The sequence below is a fragment of the Gambusia affinis genome, linkage group LG20, assembly GCF_019740435.1.
Source record: "Gambusia affinis linkage group LG20, SWU_Gaff_1.0, whole genome shotgun sequence".
Taxonomy (NCBI): domain Eukaryota; kingdom Metazoa; phylum Chordata; class Actinopteri; order Cyprinodontiformes; family Poeciliidae; genus Gambusia; species Gambusia affinis.
Genome location: NC_057887.1, coordinates 23,231,752 through 23,256,195, shown reverse-complemented (window position 1 = coordinate 23,256,195; position 24,444 = coordinate 23,231,752). Strand labels below are relative to the sequence as shown.

At 39.6% G+C, this 24,444-nt stretch overlaps 1 protein-coding gene across 2 annotated transcripts; it reads left to right on the top strand.

Moving 5' to 3' along the window:
• The first annotated feature begins 4,333 nt into the window (after positions 1–4,333).
• LOC122822797 (vesicular glutamate transporter 1-like) lies at positions 4,334–23,585 on the top strand. Of its 2 annotated transcripts, none has more exons than XM_044101730.1 (13): positions 4,334–4,680; positions 12,349–12,601; positions 14,208–14,326; positions 14,401–14,515; positions 15,187–15,274; positions 15,800–15,886; positions 16,212–16,348; positions 17,151–17,300; positions 17,837–17,969; positions 18,608–18,718; positions 19,179–19,306; positions 20,400–20,469; positions 20,873–23,585. In XM_044101730.1, exons 1-13 carry the CDS (start codon positions 4,619–4,621, stop codon positions 21,142–21,144), a joined length of 1,725 nt encoding a protein of 574 aa, XP_043957665.1. In that variant the 5' UTR covers positions 4,334–4,618; the 3' UTR covers positions 21,145–23,585. The 2 variants fall into 2 exon arrangements, with proteins under 2 accessions (XP_043957665.1, XP_043957666.1); XM_044101731.1 differs by lacking the exon at positions 4,334–4,680 and adding an exon at positions 9,292–9,475.
• Positions 23,586–24,444: the final 859 nt, after the last annotated feature.

Sequence of the window (24,444 nt, the reverse complement as noted above, 5' to 3'; positions counted from 1 at the left end):
ATCTTTCTGTCCCATTTTAATGTTTTTTTTCTCATCAAGGCAAACCTGGAGTTGCTTTAATGTTAGCGAAATCTTTTCATCTCCATGACAACCATTCAGTTGCTGAAAGCCTGGGTGGACCTAGCCCCTCCTCCTCCTAGCCAGCAGCAATTAGCAACCAGGTGGTGGAACTGCAACGCTGGTAAAAACGTTAAAGGGTTAATAGAGGAGCCATGTTGAGAGGACTTCCTGGAGGCGGAGCTTCAGAAACAGCAGGAGTTCTTAAAGAGACAGAGGCCCAATTTCAAGGCGATAAATTAGAAAGTCAAATGTTATTTTAAGTTATTTTTGATATGTGACACTTTTTGTGCCCCATTCTGATCAGTTCCTGCTCACTGAGTCTGAAGTTGTGGCATCCAGTGATTTACTGCTTTATTACCTAAAAACGCCACAAAATGTCTCACTTTTGTTTTATTATTTAGCTCAACATTTTTCTAAGTCATATTTGATATATAGTATTTTTATAACAACTGAAAGTAACACAACACCTTAGTTCTGCAGTGAAGTGGCCCTAAGTGGCTGGAAAACACTCGGTACCGGCCCTTTAAGGCTCAGGATGTGGAGCAGTTTGTTTCTGTGTTTCAGCAGCTGGTCGTCATGGGAGGCCTCGCCGCTCTGTGCCTGCTGCTGATGTTTCCACCCAGCAGCTCTCAGGTCACCCTGCAGTCTGAGAGGAAGACGAGCCCGGCTCTTCCTCCTCCTCCTCCTCCTCTTCCTCACATCCGGGACCTCCTCGTTCAGGACGACGCAGCTCCTCTCAACGCTAAGAGGACTTGTAAGTTCCCCAGACTTTAAATCCACTGGATTTAAAGCTGCAGTGACTCTTATAAATTAACTGTCTCCATGTTGGCAGTTTTCACCAAAAACAACCAATCAGGAGGAGGAGCTTAACGCTGCCAATCAAGCTCATGCACTCGCTGCTGAATGCACTAATGGCAGAGAAGCAACTTACAGGAAAATATTTATCTGCCGTCATTGGTGGCTATGCTAACTAGCTTTAGCATTTACCACAGGCTGTAGCGTAGCAGAGATCTGGAGGGTGATTGACAGCACTAAGCCCCGCCTCCTGGCTCTGATTGGTTGTTTCTAGTTAGCAACTGAAAAAGAAAAGGAGCTGAATTTTTATTTTTTTATGTGTCATACCAAACCGTTCTGGCAGCATAAAAACATTTTAATAAAATTTTATTTTTTCTGCTGGTTCTGATCCAGATGCTCATGTAGACAAAGACAACGCCAAGATTTTCCTCTTCATCGCCGCGTCTGTCGGGACTGTTGCTCTGATGGCGGCAGTTTACTGCATCTACAACAACTTCTACACCAAACAGCAATACCTGCACACGCAGCTGCAGGACCCCCCAGGTCTGCCCGCTCACATGCCTGAGCAAAACTCACCTGCTTCTCTCATATTTGTTGTGCTTCTTCACTATAAACATTGAAAGTTCCTCCAATCAGAACCGAGTCATCCGTCCAGGGTTGGTTTTAGGAGGATCTGGGGCCCGGGGCAGGAGGCTGGTTTGGGCCCCAATCCACAGAAGTTTAGAAAAAATTTACTTCTTTTTTTTTTTCCCTTTTTAAAATATGATGGAGCATCACAAGGCCAAGCTCAGAAAAAGATTAAATTATGGGATTAAAGTCTTAAAATGATGGGAATAAAGTTGTACAGTAAGACTTTATTGTTCATTATTACGACTTTTATCATCAGTTTTATTTTCTTTATTTTTGTACAATTTTATTCTCATATTATTAGAACTTTATTCTCACATAAAATCTTTGCTATGATTCATTTATTTTTCTATTATGACTTCATTCTGATATCATTGTAACTTTTTCACATATAATTTTGATTTTGTTCCGGTAATATTATGACCTCGTTCTCAAATTATTACAACTTTATTCTGTTATGTGACTTTTTGTAGCATTATTACCTTATTCTTGAAATGTTCAACTTTATTTGCTCATTATTGCATTTTTTCTTGTGGTATTATTATGATTTTATTTAATCATATTATTGCATTATTCTGTTATTATTATGACTATTGTCATAGACCTTTAGCCTTCTTAAGTATTTTTCATAACTTTGAGTGTTTTTGTTGAATTTTCTGACCAGTGGGCACCGCAGACGCCCTGGACCCTCCCGGGTTTTTCCACGGCCCTGCTGCCGACTCGTCCTCCATGTGTTTGCAGAGATCGGGCTACGGCTCGCTGGCGGACTCGCCGTCCATCATCTCCGTGGCGCCCCGCCTGTCGCCGCCGCCGGCCGCCATGCCGTTCCCACCGCTCTTCCTCTCCTCTCGTTCCCTGAGAACCATATCGGCTCAGGATCTGGAGAAAAGCTGCATCTGAAGCGGCTGCACAGGCCGCTGTATGGAGCTCCAATAGGGCCATCAGGTTTGTTCCAAGAAAAACCAAGTCATCTTAAAAAAAGATCTGAAACTGAAATACTAGGTTTGAACTTCCTGTTTCAAATTTAATTTCTTTTTTCCCTTTCAAATCTTTTTCAATTTTAAATTTCTCCTGTAGCTTAATTTTTTTTTCCACTTTCTAAATTTTATCATTTCCTAAATTATTTGTGTGTCTCATTATTTTTTTTTTTGTTTTAAGTTTTTTTTGGTTTTCATTTTTTTACTCTTGAACAAATTTTACGGCCCCAATTTAGCTCCATACAGCTGTGCTTTCTAGTTAATTCTCTGTCTATCTCTAGCTCTATTAACCATGACCCCGGTGACCTCTGACCCCTCACCAGCAGCTCTAATGTGAGCTCTAAGTTTTGCTCAGTAGGAAATAAAAGCCTCAGACGAACTGTTGGTCTGATTTCATTGTTTTTTGTTCCTGGAAATAAAACGAATAAATGAGAAATATTAAAGCCCAGGATCAGCTGTGCCTGAAGTCTGAAGCTGTTTTTGTTGAAGACGGTTTTCATTGTGGGGTCATTAAAGGTCATTTCCTCTCAGATTAAACCACCTGTGGAACGAAGCTTTAAAGGAAAACTGATTTCTATAATAGGTGTTATATTAGGTTACATTTGATATTTTTGGCAGTTTTATAATAACTGAAGGTAACATATTTACTGGTTGTACTATAAAATGACACCATGTGCCTGGAAAACACTTGGTACTGGCCCTTTAAGAAGGTAATTATTAAACCTTTGATATTTAAAGCTCCTAGTTGGAGATGTAGCGCACTCTAGTGGCCTGTGTTGTTTTGAGACTAATCTCAAATTAAAGTTTTTTCTAGAAAATTCTGAGGTTTTTCTAGCAATTATTTGACTTTTCAAACTCAGATATTTACGATTTGTTGTAGAATTTTTTTATTAAATTAAACTGAAATTTATTAGGGTTTTTTTTCTCTTGCAGTTTTTTCCCTTTTGGAGCTCAGAATTGTTTTTTCTGGAAAATTTTCTGGAATATTTCTGAGAATATTCCCAAAATATTTGAGTTTTTGCTGAAAATTTGCTCCTTGTTATACACACACAACAATTTTCATACTTCGTCATAGTAACACGTTCTAGCAATTAGATATTTTTACTTAAGTAAAAGTAAAAAGGAGCCGTTCAAGAATAAAAAGGTATTTGGTAAAAAGTCCATTGATCAAATTATCAATAATTTAATATTGAAAAATTACATCATCAGATGGACCAAAATATAAAGTTATAAAGTGGAAATGTTGGTATTTTAAGGACCAATATTAGAATAGTTTATATAAATAGCAACAAAAAACAAAATCAGGCAAAATAAAATGTTTCCAAATCAGTTTCAATAAAATTCTGATGAGATTTAACAGAAACTGCAGCTGAGTGTCTGGAGAGGTTTTGGTTAAACATGTTTGATTTTCATTCAGTGATAAAAATAAAAATAAAATCCAGATTCACTCAAGTAAGAGGAGAAATACTTCAGAATAAAATTACTCACGTAAAAGTGAAAAGTACGACGTCGTAAAAATACTCCTAAAAGAACATTTTTTATTTTCAAAAAAGTTACTCAAGTAAACAGTTACAACCCAACTCTGCGGAATTGTAATTTATATAAATAATAAAGTTGTATGCAACACTTTACACATTTTAACTGAGTTTAAAGTTGATTCCTGGAGGCATAAAGCGCCTTCCGGAGTCCGGAGAGCATCCCGCGGTTCCCGCCCGGTGAGTCCTGGTGTCCCGGTCCGGTCCACTCCCTCCATTCACGGCCGCTGCGCGCCCAGAATAGCCCGGCTCGGCTGAAAAAAGCCGGAGCGCCGGGAGGAAGTGACATGCTCTCCACTACTCACTGCTGGAGATTAGCGCGCAGGCAGGCAGCGGTAATCTGCTTCAGCACCGCCTGGCCATGAATCCTCCCCAAAGTTCCCTGGAAGGGAACCGCCGCGGACCCAAACCACATTAAAACAAGTTCGTGTGGATTCAGAAGCAAATGTTGGGCTGGAAATGATTTTTAAAATGTGTTTATGATTATTAGAAACCAGAAAATCCCGGGACCGCCGCCTCAGATTTGGGAATTTGAAGGAATCTGATGATCAGGTGAATAAAAGCGGATTTTTTTAGGAAGCAGAGGAGAAGGCTGTGCGCTCGGAACCGGACCGGACCGCGAGGATGGAGATCCGGCCGGACAGGTTCAAAGCTGCGGCAGCGAAGACTCTGGGGAAGATTTACGGGTAGGTCGATCCTCTTAATGCCTAAAACTGATCCATAAAGCGAAAACCGGAATTATCACGATCTGCCGCAGGGCCGGTCCGATGAGGCGGCGGCCCTGGGCGGAGTATTACCTGAGGGCGCCCAGTTCTCCTCTACAGGTTTTTACATTTCTGTTAAACAATTAGCTGAGATAAAGAGGTAATTTAGAGCGTGTGATTATTTTCTTAAAGGGAACAATGAATATTAATCAACATTAATTCATTGCGTAAATATGACGGATTTAGCCAGAGTGACTAACTTTCTGTCTTATATTGGTTCTTTAAATATTTTTCATATTTGATTTCCATATTTGTTCTGAAAAGTTTCATTCAGAGATTTATTTATTCTTTCTGGTATTGATGCATGTTAGTGTTTTATAACCGTTAAAATAAAAAAAGAAGGAGATCCAACTTGATTTGTTGAAAATAATCAAATTATGGTTTTCTTAAATATCTTCAATTTATAAATTGAAGTTTGACATGTTACAAATTCTTTATTTTTTAGTTGGAGCGCCATTCTCTTTTTTCAGTGTAACATTTCATGATTTTCCCACCTCAGATTTGTAATTATTACCTTTAATTTGTCACGTTTGGTCAAACTTGAGCTCGTCTGTCTGAGTTCAATCCCTCAAACTGTGCTTGTGCCTCTGGCCGGCCCGTCTGACCGATAAGAGCAGCGGAGGAGATCAGGATGTCCTCAAGCCTGGATTATCTGACACATCTGCATTTATGCTCCGACTCCAGAACTTTCTGGTCCATTCTGAGGGCTGAAGCCCGAACTGAAGCTCCAACCTGCAGTTGGAGTAAAATTAGTCGCCGTCTCTTCCTGGGATCCAGGAACAGAATCTGGTTTCATCGCAGGCAGAAATGTCCTTTCAGCGAAAGATGAAACGTCGGATCGATTTCTGGATCAATTTCTGCTGCTTTATGCTGCAGCGGCTGCTTAAACACCGTCTGCAGGTTTATCACAAATTAATTATATTTCAGTTAAAACTCAGAGTGTTTAGGTTTGGATTAATACATAAACTTCAGGGATTGTGCTGCAGATTAGCAGATTTAATGACAGATTATGACTAAACACAGCAGAAATCTGACACTGAGTCATAAAAGGCTAAAGGGATAAAAACCTCAACACTTACACTGTAAAAAATGTTGTTTCCTGTGAAAACGATAGACATTAAATAATTAACGGCACTAAAAAAATATGTGAAATAAGTTTCAGTGATTGAATTCACAGCTGAATTACATCAATAATCTGTTAAATCTACAGAAATAAGTTTTAATTTAGTGTAAAAACAACAACATAAAGTCACAAAGTGACGTGAATGTTTAGTATTTTAAAAAGTTTTTCTGCTATTTGAATGAAACATTAACAGAATTGTTTTGTTACGACTGTTACAATATTTATGTAAGAAATTAATTATATTCACATATTGTTGCTGTGAAAACAACGTAAACATTTTTTGTTAAAATATTTGTTTATTTATTTAGTTTGGGGACACAAGTGTTTTATTTTTTATTTTCTTTTATACATTTTTATATTTATTCACCAACTAGTGCAGACAGAAACCTTACAGACGAACAAACAGAGGAATCTTATTTTAGTTTTTTGGCAGTAATTGACTAATTTGCATTTCTGTTATTTTTGTTTCTCTAATATTCTTTGATTAATCTAGGGTCACTAATATTTATTGTATTGGGAAAGAGAGGGAGAAATAAAGATAAAAAATAAAAATATAAAAATATGCCAAAATTAAGAATAACTAAAGAACACGTTTTGTAATTTTATTAATAGTTTTTTCTCATTTCCCCAGTTTTCTGCTGGGATTCTCCGTCGTTCTAATGTCAACTCCGAGTTCATTTTTTACAGTGTAGGGCTAAAGGGGAAAAGTTCGGAGCATTTTCAGGAATCTGAGAGCATGGAGGTTATCGATGGACTCGCCTTTCTCCCTCCTGGGATTTGATGCAGCGTCTCAACTCTTAAATCCTGTCCAGAAATAGCTTCTCCTCTCCAAGCTGTCGGCCTGCGTAAATCCCCGCAGGATGAACACCTGGGCCGATCTCTGCCCCTCCCTCCGCGGGACGCCCAACTACCGGGATTAGTCCTCTCATTAAACGGCAGCAGGCTGCAAGCCGTCACTTCCGCCCGGCGCACGTGCAACCAGGTGCGCCGCGTAACGCGCGTGGGAGGCTGCTGGTCAGTGGGGTCCAGTTGGGACCAGTTGCTACCAGTTGGGTCCAGTTGGTACCAGTTGGGTCCAGTTGGGACCAGTTGGTACCAGTTGGGTCCAGTTGGTACCAATTGGGGCCAGTTGGGACCAGTTGGTACCAATTGGGACCAGTTGGGTCTAGTTGGGACCAGTTGGTACCAGTTGGGTCCCGTTGGTACCAATTGGGTCCAGTTGGGACCAGTTGGGTCCAGTTGGTACCAGTTGGGTCCAGTTGGGACCAGTTGGTACCAGTTGGGTCCAGTTGGTACCAGTTGGGTCCAGTTGGGACCAGTTGGTACCAGTTGGGTCCAGTTGGTACCAATTGGGTCCAGTTGGGACCAGTTGGTACCAGTTGGGTCCAGTTGGTACCAGTTGGGGCCAGTGGGGTCCAGTTGGGACCAGTTGGGTCCAGTTGGTACCAATTGGGGCCAGTTGGGTCCAGTTGGTACAAGTTGGTACCAGTTGGGTCCAGTTGGGTCCAGTTGGTACCAGTTGGGTCCAGTTGGGACCAGTTGGGTCCAGTTGGTACCAGTTGGGTCCAGTTGGGTCCAGTTGGTACCAATTGGGTCCAGTTGGGACCAGTTGGTACCAGTTGGGTCCAGTTGGTACCAGTTGGGTCCAGTTGGTACCAATTGGGGCCAGTGGGGTCCAGTTGGGACCAGTTGGGTCTAGTTGGGACCAGTTGGGTCCAGTTGGGACCAGTTGGTACCAGTTGGGTCCAGTTGGTACCAATTGGGGCCAGTTGGGTCTAGTTGGTACCAATTGGGACCAGTTGGGTCTAGTTGGGACCAGTTGGTACCAGTTGGGTCCCGTTGGTACCAATTGGGTCCAGTTGGGACCAGTTGGGTCCAGTTGGTACCAGTTGGGTCCAGTTGGGACCAGTTGGTACCAGTTGGGTCCAGTTGGTACCAATTGGGGCCAGTTGGGTCCAGTTGGTACAAGTTGGTACCAGTTGGGTCCAGTTGGTACCAGTTGGGTCCAGTTGGGACCAGTTGGGTCCAGTTGGGTCCAGTTGGGACCAGTTGGGTCCAGTTGGGTCCAGTTGGTACCAATTGGGGCCAGTTGGGTCCAGTTGGTACAAGTTGGTACCAGTTGGGTCCAGTTGGGTCCAGTTGGGACCAGTTGGTACCAGTTGGGTCCAGTTGGGTCCAGTTGGTACCAATTGGGGCCAGTTGGGTCCAGTTGGTACAAGTTGGTACCAGTTGGGTCCAGTTGGTACCAGTTGGTACCAGTTGGTACCAGTTGGGTCCAGTTGGGTCCAGTTGGTACCAGTTGGGTCCAGTTGGATCCAGTTGGTACCAATTGGGGCCAGTTGGGTCCAGTTGGGTCCAGTTGGGACCAGTTGGGTCCAGTTGGTACCAATTGGGGCCAGTTGGGTCCAGTTGGGTCCAGTTGGGACCAGTTGGGTCCAGTTGGTACCAATTGGGGCCAGTTGGGTCCAGTTGGTACCAGTTGGGTCCAGTTGGGACTTCCCTCCAGTTGTTACTGGACTTTCTGTGTCAATGATTCAAAACCGATAATCCAACTCAACTCTGTCAGAGTTCAGTAACTAGTTACAATTACTCAGTTATATTTATACTGAGTAATTTTTTTGAAAATAACAAAAAACAAAAAAAACTTTTAGGAGTAATTTTACCACGCTGTACTTTTTACTTTTACTAAAGTAATTCTATCATGAAGTAATCAAATTTTAATAATGATTTAACAATAAAGCAATAATTATATTAATCACTACTGTTATTTGAGCAAAATTTCTGGACACCGACTGTGAAAAACTTTGCTGAATAAATATTCATCTTGTTTTAACCAAAGATTCACCAGACAGACTCTCACCTGCAGCTTCTGTTAAAGTTTCATGAGTTTTATTTTGAAAGAATCTGATTTGTAAAAATGTTTCTTTTGCCTGATTTTCTTAATTTTCCATTTGCCTAAAATGATTTGAAGGGATCATTTTTCTTCTTAAAATACCCAAATTTCCACAGAACTTTATATTTTGCTCTGTTTGATGATGTAATTTTGAAATATTAAAGTAAATTTTGATTAGTTAAACCTACTAAGTATTTGAGTTTTTACCAAATACTGTTTTATTCTGGAGTAATTTTGGACGGATGAGTTTTACATTTATTTGAGTAAAAACATGTTAAAGCAGCGATGATACTCGGACACTTGGATACTTGGATACTTGGATACTCGTTACCAATTAATAAAATTCATCAAATAAAATTAATCTTTCTAATGAATCTGTTTATCACGATAAGAAACACTAAATACATTATCATTATAAAATATAAATAAACTGTTGTAATTTTCGTGTTCAAATCTGCCTGCACCGGAAGTGCTTCTGCTTTCATTAGCATTATCGGTTCTGGCCCTGATTCTCGGTTCTGGTTCTGGTTCTGGTTCTGGTCCGGCTCCGTTCTTCAGGTGGCATCCAGCGGAAGGTCAGGTGGCTTTCAGGGATTACAGCAGATTTTCCTGAACAGGTCAGCGATGAACAGTCACCGCAACAGATTAGCTTCATGCTAACAAATATGGCGCCTTGGAGAAAATATCCGAACACATTGAAGGTCTGTTATTCTCTCTAACGGCGAAACTTTTATTGGCATTTATGTTGTGCTGTGTGATGATTGTGAAAGGGAGGGAAATGGTTTCAAAGTGATTTAATCGATGACTGAATTTTCTGACTTTAAGATAAAATCTTTGAAAAATCTAGATTTTTTTTTTTTCACTTCCTTGTTTCAGAGCGATTTCAGGCCGCCGATCTGCCATTTTGTTTTCTAGCGTGTATCTATTTAAAGTGATTTGAGATCATATAAAAATAAGGTGAATATTTGTATTTTTGTGGTGGACACAGACCAGGAAGTGATTGTTGGAGAGAAAGGAGTTTTGTGGACTGTTGGTGGGAAAGGCAAGTGAAGATGAGGAGGAGGCAGGAAGGAGGAAGAGGGACCCGCCCGGACAAAAATAGACTGAGTGAGCCAGAGATAGCCTATTAATAATTTAACTTGGAGAATCATCAATACTTCATCACCGCTGAGGATTGTTGCAACCTTTAAGCACGCTCAAAGTAACTCTGGTTTATTATTGCGAGGCTTTTATTTCTCCCTGTTTCATGAGTTGATTGAAAAGATCTGACATTTCGTTTTTACAGCGTCTTCAGACAGAAAAACTAAAACCAGCGACATGACAAACGGCTTCAGCCATTAGAGCGTAAAACAAAATGCATGTCCTCAAAAATATTTAGCTAGGAATAAAGAAAGAAATAATTCAATGTAGTTTATTTATTTGTTTATTTGACATCAAAATAAATCAGGTGGATAATTTTGATTAAATGGAACAAAAAAGGATTCATATAGTTGATAAAAATAAATTATTTTTGAACACAAAAAGTCAAGAGAAATCAAGAGAAAAAAACGGACAAAACAGAAAAAAAATTACTTATTAATTAATTAATTTATCCATTTATTGGGTTGTACATTTATGTCTTTATTGAAGATGATGCCTTTCTATGACATGAACATCTTTCTCTTGGGAGAGAGACATTTTTTATGTAGGGGCCGTGGCCCTCTGAGCCCCCCCTCTTGGGCCGCCACTGTTGTCAATAGAACAAAAAAATCTTTAAAAAGAAAACTAGAAATCAGACGAAATTTTATCTTCAATTCCATAAAATACAGATTATTAATGATGTTTGTTCATTTGTTTAATAACTAGAACCACAAACATCAAGAGGCAAAACATTCAACCCAGATAAGAAGATAATTCAGCCCAAAACGTCTGCAGCCGTGGTTCTGTCATGTAAAACCTTTTAATGTTTGTATCTACAATAATATAAAATGTTACTTTAGTTTGTTTTTGAGCAGATAAACATTTAAAATGCACATCACTTCCTCAAACTGTCCAATAAAAACTAATTCCAGATTATCACCAACACTGCATGTTTAATGTGGAACAACCAATTATCAGTTTTATGATGTCATTACTTTTTCACACTCTTTACAAATAAAATCCCAATTTTTAAACAGATTTTTGCTAACTGATGTATCTGCTGTTAAAATGAGTTGATCTGAAACATAAAAAAGCAAAAATGATTGTAAGTAAAAACGTTTTCATGCCACGGTTTGTTTGTTCATAGTTGGAATTGATATGAAGAGGTTTCTGCTCAGCGTTTCACATGTCATGTTTCATTTATGGCTCCTTGGATACATATTTGATGTTTTTCAGACAGGAGGCAGAAAAAGGTCAGAGCTGCTCAGGAAACGTGAAGAAGAGGAGAAACATGTTGTTGTTTCTCTCTGCAGTTCCCAACACCTTCTGTGGCGTTAGGAGCTGCTTCTGTCAGGAGATAAATGTGTGCAAAGCAAAAACCAAAATATATTAACACCTCCAGCAGAAGTAAGAAACAAACGCTGGTGTTCCTCTGGAGAGGCTGAGAATATCCACTCAGCCTGACGGATTCAGAAACCATCTGGCATCCAGACGGGTTTTAAACAGCCAGCAGAGAAAAGCTTCATGTTGGGAAAACAGCCGATTCTCTGGAAAACAGTGGTGGGCACGGCTAACAAAATGCTAGCTATGCTAGCCCTAAAGCACTAGTCATGACCATTAGCAACGCTAACGCTAAATTGCTACACCAACACAGTGTTAGCGGAAGCTAATGCTGAAGCGCTAACTCCAACTCAAATGATCAGACTACAACCCCGAAGCACCAGTTTTCATTTTGGGATTATAATTTACATCTACAACGGCGTGTTGGAGTCATTATAGATTAAAAAATAATAATTTCTGCCAAAAGTATTTCTGAGATTAATCTAAAAATTTCTGGGATTTTTTTCTAGCATGTTTTTTTTTTTTTCAAACTGATAAATTTCAGTTTTTTCTTCCCACTGAATAAAAACAAACATGTTTTAACACCTGAAGATTTTGTTCAAGTTTCTGAAGATTTTATTAAAACTGATTTGGAAAAATTATTTTTTGCCTCATTTTGTTATTTTTTTTATTGCTTATATGAGTTATTGTTATTCTTGTTGTTAAAATACCAAAATTTCCTCTTGACTTTCTGTTTCAGTCCGTCTGATGATCGTTTTTAAAGATTGATAGTTTGATCAGTTACTCAGACGTTTTACCAAATACTTTCTAACTCTGGAGTCATTTCTGCTTTTTACTCAGCTGAGTAAAAATAAATCGTGCTTCTCACTCAAGTGTAGTTTTTGGAAATTTGCTGACCTCTGACTTTAGGGGAAGCTAAGTATGCTAAGCATTTTAAAAATTAGCATAACCGCTAAAAATGAGCTCTGCTGTTAGCGCGTTAGCAGAATATTAAAGTCTGGATTCTGTTGATACTTATTATTCTAACAGAGGAGTTTCTATAAATTTTCTGTAGCTGAAACGTGGAGTTCTGCGTTTTGTTGCCGAATGAAGGAAACGTCTCTCGTTGCTGCAGGGCGCTAGAGAAGAAGCAGGAAAATGGCGAAACCATCGAGCTGTCGGCGGAGGGCCGGCCGGAGCTGGTGCAGGAGAAGGAGATGCCGGTGGTGGACTGCACCTGCTTCGGCCTGCCCCGCCGCTACATCATCGCCATCCTGTCCGGGATCGGCTTCTGCATCTCGTTCGGCATCAGGTGCAACCTGGGCGTGGCCATCGTCAGCATGGTCAACAGCCACACCGTCTTCAGGGACAACAAGGAGGTCATCGTGGTGAGTTGGATCAGCTCTTCCTCCGGGCTTCCCCTCTGAACGGCCAGGACCTCGGTGTCCAACCGGTGGCGCCAGGGCCGTTCTCTGCCCTCCTGATTGTTTATTGTGGCCCCGATCACAGTTCTGCAATGGAGCCATTTAATTTTTACAGAAAGACAAAAACAACTCAAATTAAACTCTTTTATTAACCAGGTTTCAAATTATTTTTGTAGTAAGTGGAATGACAAATACCCAACAGCTTCATTTCAGTAAGAGCAACTTCCTGTTGCTAAGTTTGGATTAAAAAACTAAAACCAGAAAACTGTAAACTACACTGCAAAAACACAAAATATTACCAGGTTTTTTCATCTAGTTTCTGGTGCAAATATCTGAGTCCTTAAAATAAAACTAAGTTACATTTAACTTTTCAGAAAAAAAAACAAACTTCTTTTAAATCAATAATTTCTTAATGTGGATGAAAAAGTTCAGTTCCATTGACAGATTATTTCACCAATGGAGAAAAATGTTTTAAGTGAAATAATCTTTTTTTTAAATCAGTATGAAGGAATTATTGACTAAAAGCAAACTGACAAACCTCACAGAAAAGTTACTTCTAAATGATTTTAGTCTAATTTCAAATCTAAGTGAAACTACATTAAAAGTAAGATTTTGTGTTTTTGCAGTGGTGCCTTATAATAACTTATATTCTGAATCTATAATCACTTATAGATCACTTTTTCTGTTTGTAAAAATGTTAACATTTTGTTCATTTCAATATATATATTTTAATTAATTTCTGAGCTGGTAAAAGGAAAAAGGTTCATTAACATTTTTATTTGCAAAAATATTTATATTTTTGTCTCTTGGCAAAGAGTTTGTGCACCCCTTCAGTACGCTGAAACATTCATAAACTTTGATGCTGATTGTTCGTTAATAAAAAGTGTGTTTTTTCTTCATTTGATCAGTTCTCCGTTCTGATTCTGAATGTTTGTAAAAATGTCGTTAGAGAAGAAAATCTTTCAACAATTCAATTTGATTCAGATTTTTAGAGTCAAACAATTTTCTATTCAAACAATCTGGAGATTCTGTTTAATTTAAATGATGCGACTGAAAATGTCAGAGTAAACCCAGCTTTAAAGAGGCCAAAAGAAAATAAATGTAAAAAATACATAAATGATAACAAGATTAAGATTACAATAAAACGACGCCTCAGATTTGTGTCATTCTTGAATTGCTGCACAAAAAGCCACAGATGGCCCCTGGGGGCCACACTTTGGCCCCCTGAGCCTCACTTTGGGAGCCCCTGGGGAACAGAGGAGATAAACAATGATGTTCACCAAATTAAAGAAAAACAAACAAAAGAGATGCAGTACTGCTGAACGGACAGCAGGTGTCACTGTTGCGCCACTTTAGATGTTTTACTTTATTTCACCTGAGATCTCATCATCTCACCTTTAATCCTCACAGGAGGCTTTAAAGAGTAAATGTTAGTTTATGTGGGCGTGATGCGTTTGAGTCCCCTCAGTAAATGTGACTGTGATGCGTTTGAGTCCCCTCAGTAAATGTGACTGTGATGCGTTTGAGTCCCCTCAGTAAATGTGACTGTGATGCGTTTGTGTCCCGTCAGAAAGCTCAGTTCACCTGGGATCCAGAGACGGTTGGGATGATCCACGGTTCCTTCTTCTGGGGTTACATCGTCACTCAGATCCCCGGAGGTTTCATCTGTCAGAGGTTCGCAGCAAACAGGTCAGCTAATCCTCCTGATGTTCACATTTCTGGGTGTCTTCCCCCTGACCTTTGACCTCTGTGTGCCTCTGTAGGGTGTTTGGCTTCGCCATCGTCGCCACTTCCTGCCTGAACATGCTGATCCCCACGGCGGCGCGGATGCACTTCGGCTGCGTCATCATAGTGAGGATCTGTCAGGGCCTGGTGGAGGTACGGAGAAACATTCTGGTCCAGAAAGTGTCCAAGCCGTTGGAGCTCAGAACTCTTCACTTCACAACCTGAAGCTTTATTAATGTTTATGGGAGTGAAAAATAAAATAAATCTGACTGATTTCAGAGTTTATTAGACGTAAAAATCTAAAGATCTATCCTGCTTTCCTCTGAATCCCTGAAACAACGTCTAGAACAGGAGGCAGCAAAATACATTTTTATTAATATTTACAATATCAAGTTAACTGAAAATTACTTCTAATAAAGTAAACAATCAAAAGTAAAAAAATAGCTATAATGTTAGGAATTATTTACATAAATTAATCTCTTGCTGAAAAGTTACTTTTCAGTTAGTTTGGTTTTATTTTAAGGGAACCGAGAATATCAGGGTGTGTTGCAGTGTGTGTGTGTTGCAGTGTGTGTTGCACTGTGTGTGTGTTGCAGTGTGTGTGTTGCAGTGTGTGTGTTGCAGTGTGTGTTGCAGTGTGTGTTGCAGTGTGTGTGTTGCAGTGTGTGTGTGTTGCAGTGTGTGTTGCAGTGTGTGTGTGTTGCAGTGTGTGTTGCAGTGTGTGTTTGAAACAGTTGACGTCTGTCTCTGTGGTTGATCTCATGACTAGTTGTGAATCGTGGTTTCTCTCTCGGTGTGTTCCTGCCTCCTCTCCTCTCCTGCAGGGCGTCTCTTACCCGGCCTGCCACGGCATCTGGGCCAAATGGGCCCCGCCGCTGGAGCGAAGCCGGCTGGCCACGACGGCCTTCTGTGGTGCGTTCAGGGTCCGCCGTACATCACACTGCTGCTTCTTTCTGTTGTCTCTGCAATCATCATGTCTGCATTTTCACGATAACCTGAATCCAACAGAGCTGTGGATTAAAGCTGCTGCATATCTGGCATAAATGTTGCTGGATTATAAATCGGCCCAGAAATTATCGCGATAAACGATAATATTGTTGTTTTGAGACCATTTTACAGTAACATCATGTTAGAACAAACTCTCAAAGATCTAAACTTTACATTCTCAGGAACATTTAACCTCATTTTAAATATCTAAAATAAATAATCAAAACAACAAATACAATGAATTATAATTCACTGTAAACAAAATGATCTTTTAAAATAAGAGCTAGTTGAGGCCAAAGCAGCAGACTGAAGACTTTTATCCTCCAGGTTTCGGAAGAAAGAGAAAACAATAAAACCTGCAAATAGAAATAATCGACTTTGTTTCAGTTTATAATGTGATCAACAGATTTATTAGTTTTCAGGCATCAATGCGTCTGACTGGTTCTGCAGGATCTTATGCGGGCGCGGTGATCGCCATGCCGCTGGCTGGGATCCTGGTCCAGTACTCAGGATGGTCCTCCGTCTTCTACGTCTACGGTGAGCGACCTTTGACCTCTGACATTCTCAGAAAACACAGAAAGAACCCTGTTTGCAGGATAAACACGGCAGAAAAACAAAATCTTACAAAGTATTTTTGGTCTAGTTTTAATCTTAGTACAAAGTAAGAAAACTTAAAAGTAACTTTTCAGACATTTTCAGCTTGTTTTCTGTAAATATTTAATAAAAACGATGAATTGGTTCCACTGGCAGATGTAGCAGCTCTTTACATGTTTTTAGGATGTTTTGCATAAATATTGACATGTTTTCTGATTCCTGGTCACAAACTGGTTGTCTTGACCTTTTGACCTCTCCCTCCCTGCAGGGACCTTCGGGGTCATGTGGTACTGCTTCTGGATCCTGGTTTCCTACGAGAGTCCGGCGGCTCACCCGACCATCACGGAGGAGGAGCGGACGTACATCGAGGAGAGCATCGGCGAGTCGGCTCAGCACACGGTGACGGTCAGTCGGCCGCCGCGCCGCCGCCGCGCTAAATACACAACAAACAAACATGGCCGCCGGTCACCAGCTGATTCAGAGTAAACGTGAAACTGCACAGACTCGTTCACACTCCTATTTGATCAGTTCGTTCAAAAATAAACATGAACATGAAACAGAAATCATGAATGAAAGCAGCAGAAAGAAACTAAGAACATTTGTTCATTATTATCATTTTATTCAGATGATATAAAAACTGTTTTATTTTCTCACATTACAACTTGTTTTGTTTTGACGTTTTTCTCGTATTATTGGTATTTTTCTCCCATCATTTTTAGTTTTTTCTCATTTTATTATATTTTTTTTCCAATATTATTATGACTTTTTCTTATTATTACAACTTTATTCTTGTAACATTGTGACTTTATTGTTTCATTTCAACATTATTCTTATATTATTATGACTTTTTCCTCATTTCAACCTGCTGCTGTACGACTTTATTCTTTTTGTTGTTTCTCATAAATTCTGACTTTATTTTATTGTTTTAGTTCTCCGTCATAGAAAACAAACTAAACAACCAAAGATCAGTTAATTCCAGCCAAATCGCTTCATCATGCAGAAACAGAGTCAGTCGGTTTTCTCTCAGTCAGTCGTGTCGAGTCAGAGAAACGGACAGATCTGTCGGCGCCTCTGTTTCTCTGTGGGCCCAAAGTTTCCAGTCTGACCACAGCTCTAGTTTCTGTTGGTCGTTGTGGTTTTGCTAATAATTGATCTGAATGTGAGAAACGTTTCAGACGTTGAACCGCTGAGCGTTTTGGTGTTGCAGAAGTTCAACACTCCGTGGAAATCGTTCTTCACCTCCATGCCGGTCTACGCCATCATCGTGGCCAATTTCTGCCGCAGCTGGACCTTCTACCTGCTGCTCATCAGCCAGCCCGCCTACTTCGAGGAAGTGTTTGGCTTCGAGATCAGCAAGGTAATTCAGCCTTTATTTCAGGAGGCAGGAAACACAAAGCAGAGCAGGAAGTAAAAAAAAACAAAAAAAAACTTTTATTGCAACTCAAAGTCACTGAGCTTCACAAACTGTGAACATCAGTTATCAAGTCATTTCACAGCTTTAGGCCTGGACTTTGACTAGGCCAACCAGCAGCAGCAGCATCATTTTTGCCTTTAATGTTGCTCTGTACGAATAATGTTTTGCCTCAGAGTCTCTTGGCATTTAGGCCTGAACTTTGACTAGGCCATTCTAGAGCTGCATGTGGCTCTATTAAACTCTCGACAAAAACATGGTAACCAACTGAGTGATGTTTAAAAATGTAAAGGTAATTAAAAAAAACATTTTTTCTTTGTTCTTGATGCAATAAATTCAGAATATTTCCTCAAAAGAATATTTTTTTGTTACATGAAAGAGGTGATGCTAAACAGAGAAGCTAACAGGACAAAGAATAAAACACTCAGAGTGTTTCATCTGAAATGATCTTTAAAGTTTGTGACGGCCTGCGTTTCCTCCAGGTGGGAATGCTTTCTGCTCTGCCTCACCTGGTCATGACCATCATCGTTCCCATCGGAGGCCAAATCGCCGACTACCTGCGGTCCAACCACATCATGACCACCACCAACGTCAGGAAGATCATGAACTGTGGAGGTCAGAGGAAGAAGAAACTCACTGTAAAAACAACAAATCTAAACAAATATTTCTTTAGTTTCTAGTGCAAATATCCTCGTAGCTTTTCTAACTGATAATTAATTACCTGCAGCTTGTTGTGAATGAATAATTTATTAATATTGATGGAAATGTTCAAGTTCCAGCCACAGATAATTTCACTTATAACAAGGAAAAAATGTCTTGTTACAAATGAAATAATCTGCCACTGAACATTTCCATCAATATTAATAAATTATTCATTCACAACAAACTGCAGGTAATTAATTATAAGTTAGAAAAGCTACGAGGATATTTGCACTAGAAACTAAACCAAAAATACTTTGTTTGTCTTTGCAGTGCAGAAAGTTTGACCTGCATTAAGATCAGGTCAAATAAAAAAAACATTTTCTAGATGTATGTTTCTAGATTTTGTTCTGGTGACTCAGCAGACTCTGTGTGTTTTTAACGCGCTCACCCTCCAGTCAGAGTGTGAAAACACAAACGATGACTGAGTGTCAGCTGAGGTTCGATTTCGTTAGATAACGGCGCTTAGCAGACAGATTCCAGATCAGTGAGCTTTCTGCACTCAGGTTTGTGTTTGTTGTGACCTCTGACCTCTGACCTCTGGTCTGCGCCAGGGTTCGGGATGGAGGCCACCCTGCTGCTGGTGGTCGGCTTCTCGCACACGAAGGGCGTCGCCATCACCTTCCTGGTTCTGGCGGTGGGATTTTCTGGCTTCGCCATTTCAGGTTTTTAATGTTCACGCAGAGAAACGACCCGAAAACAGAAACGGGAGAATAAAACGTCAGAACTGATCAAATGATCCGTCATTTACATCATCAGATGGATCAAAATGGAAAACTAAGTGGAGGTTTTGGTATTTTAAGGACTAAAAAGGACAGAATAACAAAATCAAGCCAAAGAAAATGTTTCCAGATCAAATAAACAAAATCTTCAATAAAAACTGATGAAACTTTAGAACATCAGGTTTGTTGAATTAAAACATGTTTGTTTTTCATTCAGTGTGAAGAAAATCCAGAAATTTTACTCAAGTAAGAGTAGAAATACTTTATAATAAAATTATTATAAAAGTATACAGCGTAGTAAAAACACTTACAGCAGTAAATGTAACTGTTACTAACCCACAATTTGAACGTAAATTTAATACATTTTTAGCGTAATTTTGTCGGCATTTTCTGTCCTGTGAAGGTTTTAACGTCAACCACCTGGACATCGCGCCGCGATACGCCAGCATCCTCATGGGGATCTCCAACGGCGTGGGCACGCTGTCCGGCATGGTCTGCCCGCTGATCGTTGGCGCCATGACCAAACACAAGGTGGGAGCTGGTCTGACTTTACTGATTATCTGGTTGAAGAAACGGGTCAAACGATGTCACGGTGTTTATGATCGTAACACTCTTCTCCAGAACGACCCAAAAAGCTTTTATGAAAATATTTTTACATATTTGTGGAAACTGTTATCATGTTGTAACAGTTTGTTGTGACAAATAATCTGCAAAAAAATGAAGCTCTTAGTGCTAACTAGAAACAACCAATCAGAGCCAGAAGGCAGGTTTTAGTGCTGTCAATCACCCTCCATGTGGTGCTGCTCCACCCTCCCTCTCTCTCAACATCTTTCTCTGTGCTGCGCTGCAGCTAGCGCAGCCTGTCGTAAATACTAAGGCTAACGAGGGTTTAGTTAGCTAACTAGCTAAGGCTTAGTTAGCTAGTTATGGCTTGCTGCTAGCCTTAACTAGCTAACTTCAGTTAGCCGTTTATTCAACGATGACATCAGACAAATGATTTTCCTGTAACTTCAATTTGTTTCGCCACCATTAGCACATTTAGCAGCACGTACATGGGGCTGTTTAACAGCGCTAAGCCCCGCCTCCTGGCTCTGATTGGTTGTTTTTGGTGCATTTTTTCAGTGTAATGGCTGGAGATCAATCTTCTCACAGATTCTGTCAGTTTTGACTAACATGTAAAAAAACATTTTCATAAAAGTTCAAACTGGAGCCTCTGATCCAACCGACTGTAAACCTGCAGTGGAGCATCGATTCTGGACAAAAAGCACAGCATTTCTATATTTAATTATCATGCTGCTGAAAAAAGGAAGGATGGAAATAAATGACTAAGATCCTAAAAGGGAGATAAAACCAGAACCACATTGACTTTATAAAAACTGAAACTGATTTTCTCTCTGACTCGGCAGAAATCTCATTTTTCTGTTGAGTTTGTGAAGGAAAATGTTGCCACACAGCAGAGTTTGTTCTTCTGAAAGACTTCTTGTTTTAATTTTTATTTAACCACTTCCATAAGTTACACAAGGCAGAGCCCTGAGGTGGATGAAAGTTTTAAAACAGTTTGTGTTTATCAGTCTTAGTTCTGATGTCCTTCTTTCTAATTGTTCTGTTTGTTTTCTGTTTTCAGACGCGGGAGGAGTGGCAGGGTGTGTTTCTGATCGCCTCACTCGTTCATTACGGCGGGGTTATATTTTATGGTGAGTCCAACTCGTCATCGTTCTCTGAAGTCTTGGTGTGGTTTTTATCAAACTGAGTTCTGGAAACATTTCCTGCTGGGCAGCAGAGGAGATTTAATGATGAGTATCTTTGTTACACTGTAACTCAGGACTGATGAATCATCACATTTTGTTGAAAATGAAGATCTGCTTAGGGCCCCAGAAAGGTTTTGGGTTGTGGCTCCAGCGCCTGAAAAAGACGCCAATGTCTCCTCTGATTGGCTGAATTATGATTTTTAATAACTTATCGCCTGAACAAGCTGATTCAGGCATGATTTTAATTTATGTTTCCACTGCGGTTGTTAAATTGTGTTTTTCCGACATTAGCAGGGTGCAGGTGAGTATTTGTGCGGGAACCGCGGCTGATGTCGGACTTTCTGTGCAGGTATTTTTGCCTCTGGGGAGAAGCAGCCGTGGGCCGAGCCGGAGGAGCTGAGCGTGGAGAAGTGCGGCATCCTGGACGAAGACGAGCTCGCCAACGAGACGGAGGAACTGTACCGCTCCAGCGGGGGAGCCGGCTACGGCGCCACCACCCAGGGCTCCGACCCCAACGGAGGCGGCGGCGGCTGGGTCTCGGACTGGGACAGAACCGAGGAGTACGTCCAGCCGGCCGGGACCAACAGCTACGCTTACGGAGGCGAGCCAGAGTTCACATAGAAGCAGCCAGAGAAACACTAACAGCTCAGCAGCCGCGTGGAAACACTGAAGGAACTAAAACAGCAACCAGGCTTTTCAGGAAGCCCGACCTTTGACCTTTAAAGACATTTAAAGTGAGGATGGTAGTTAAATGTGTGACTGCAGTCAGGAATCAGAAGCCTTTCTGCAAACTTTCACTGGAATCAGGCTTGTTGTTAAGATGAGGCGTCCATCTTTAATAGCGGCAGACGGCTCTGTGTTTCCATCATGACTTGGTTTTTATTGGTTTGATGCTCATTTAAATTTGAGTTTCTGTTTTATCCACTGAAACATCACAGATCAGCGTTGAAACAGACGGATCTAACGGCGTGGGTCCTGGATAACTGAATCTAAATAATGGTTAAGAGTTTGGTTACACCTTGGAAAATCCTTCATGTTGTTCCCAGAAACTCACAGCAAGAGAGTTTAATTTATCTAAATACGTTTTTCAGTCTGTGGAAGGAAGCCAGAAAGAGTCTGTCTGTTCACAGGGACAAAATGGAAACTGGTCATAAAAACACATCAGATGGGACTCTTTAGGAAATGAAGACAACAGAACCTTCATTTTGTTTTCGGGTCGTTTCTTCCCAGTTCTAATTGATACCAACATTTCCTTTTTTTCTCTATATGTAGAACAATGAAAATTTGTACCTGAATCATTTCAAAACAAAACAACTGAAACCGACAAACTTTATGACCAATTCTTTGGTCAGATTGTTATTGTTGAGCTAAGCTAGCACTAGCTAATTAGCAGGTGAAAGGCTAACTTTAGCTTAAGTGACTGAACTCATTCTCTAAAACTAAAGTCATTATTACACAGCGTAGTTTCACCAACATGATTTTGTTTTCTGTGCATCAAACTAAAATGTTTTATTGATTCGGACCAACGATGGAAACATTCAACGTACTGTGGCAACTAAAGATTTAGTTGCCAAAGTCCTTAGACAACTAAGTCCTGAATATTATAATATTCAGCAACAGTCTGCTGTAAGGAAATGTGATTCTATGACCAAATATGGTTATTTATTTGGTTATATAATCACATTTCCTTTATAATTACCAACTGGAAGTCACAAATCTGATCATCATAATCTCTTTTATTTTGGTTACGTAGAACCAAAATGAATGAAATTACAGTAAAATATAAAATATTCAGGTAATGGTGTTCATCTGAAACCTGCTACATATTATCTACACAAAAAATTAATGTAATTATACCAAAGAAAAATAAGCCAATTAAACTAACAATGCCTAAAATGACTTTACCTGACAGTTAAATTTTAATTCTAAAGTTAAAAACACTGTATGAAATATAGTTTGTTTTAATTACTTAACGACCAGTTCTTCAGTCAGTGTCTGAATGTTTAGCATAGCTAGCACTAGCTTGTGCTAGCTACTTAGCAGCTAACAGGCTGACGTTAGCATAAGTGAAAAAAGTTGTTCTGTGATGTGATTATTACTGTGACATTATAATTATTACACTGCTAAATACTTTCCTTCATCCTGAATACGAGGTTCGTCGAGGTCGGATCTGGTTGTTGGTCTGTAGTTCAAAATGGCCGTCTTGTAGTTTATTCTGTAACTCAGTAAACTGGGTTAATGTTCTGACCTGGTGTTTGGATTAAAGACGTAACCCAGCAGGTTTCTGTGTGAACATTTCTCTTGGGTGAATATTTGACTAAATCTAAAGTTTTTTTCAGCCAGCAGAAATTTAGCAGAAAGTTTTTGCAAAATATTATTTTAATCTTTTATCCTTTAAGAAAAGCATTGTGCCAATACAACAAAATAATGGTGTATTCTGTAGTATTGGTTTATGAGGAAGTGAACAGTCTGTAGTGATATAGAAGAAAATTATTTTGTAAAATGAACAGAAAATACAAAAGTCTTTGACCTTTTTGCCTATTGAAGGAAAGTTATTACGCAAAATAACATCGTCTTCATGAATTAGTGTCTGAGTTTAGATTCTTCACAATTCCGTTTTCATTCAAATCCATCATTTTAATTTCTGTTAAATATGTTTTATATGTCAAATGTGTATTTATGTTAATTTATTGTTCACCAGCTTCGTCTGGCGTTAGCATAGATCTAAACACGATCCAGGAAAAGCACAAACAGCATCAGCACATTAAGTCTTATATCACTCTGACAGACTCTTAAATAAACGAGCCGATAACAAATCAATTAACTGGTGTATTGTACAAACACACTTAGTTTTATTTTTAGTGGCATGTTCTCATATAAATCCCAGAATAAATGCTCAATGTAACGAAATGTCATTGGTTTAAGTCACAGGATGGTACTGTTGTACTGAGTGGTGTAAAGGCAACAAATGTTAGTTTTTGTTTTTTTTATTGATTTGTCTCCTTTGTGAAACTGAACTGTTTAAAAAATCCTGTACATGTGGAAATGTATAATAAAATGTAGAAGTGTTGATTTTTGTGCAGTTATCGCATATTGTTGTTTTTTGTTGAAGCTGTTTTTCTTTAAATAGATGTCCATCGCCATGGTTACTGATTTAAAGGGCAAGAAGAGGAAATCAATTAAAATGGGGAAGAAAAACTAAGAACTGACAACAAAGAAGGAAAATAGATCTTGATGATATGAAGACCGTTTGTTTTTTTAACTGACTTCTGCATTAATGAGAAACTGGTTTCACTTCACCATTCTGAGCTTTCAAAGCCCCCAGGTCTGGCTGCACACTGCTGGTCAGATTTGAAATCACTTTATTTTAACCAATAACTTTGTTTCCAAAGGAAAATGAGGCAGACAACTGTGAAAAATAATGAAACTCTGTGAAAGGAATTGTGTTTGGATTTCTGACAGCAATTATTTATAGAAATTACAGCTGGACAAAATGTCCACTTCTGAATCCTATTGTTTTTTTGCTAAGGTACCGACATTTTCCCTCTTGTATTATGAATATTTTATTTATTTTGTTTAGCGTCCTAATCTAATGTCACGCTATATGTTGCTTGTCAACTGCCACAAATATTATTTTTCTCGCGAGACCTTTCTGTCTGCAAACGTTATTTTGAGTCGCGCGCAAACACGTCTTATTACGTTCTGATTCTTGGCGGTTGATGCTATCGCTAACTAGCTGCTACGATACCACTAGCTAGCCGGCCAGCTTGTTGCGTCTGTCGTCTCGGGTAAGTGCTGATTTATCACCGTTTGGCTGGAAGAGCAACACAAACTCTGAAGTTGGAGGTTTAGTGGATTTTAAACAAAAGCACCAATCTGACCTAGTTAAGAATTTTATTTCAACAAATATGTTACTATGGA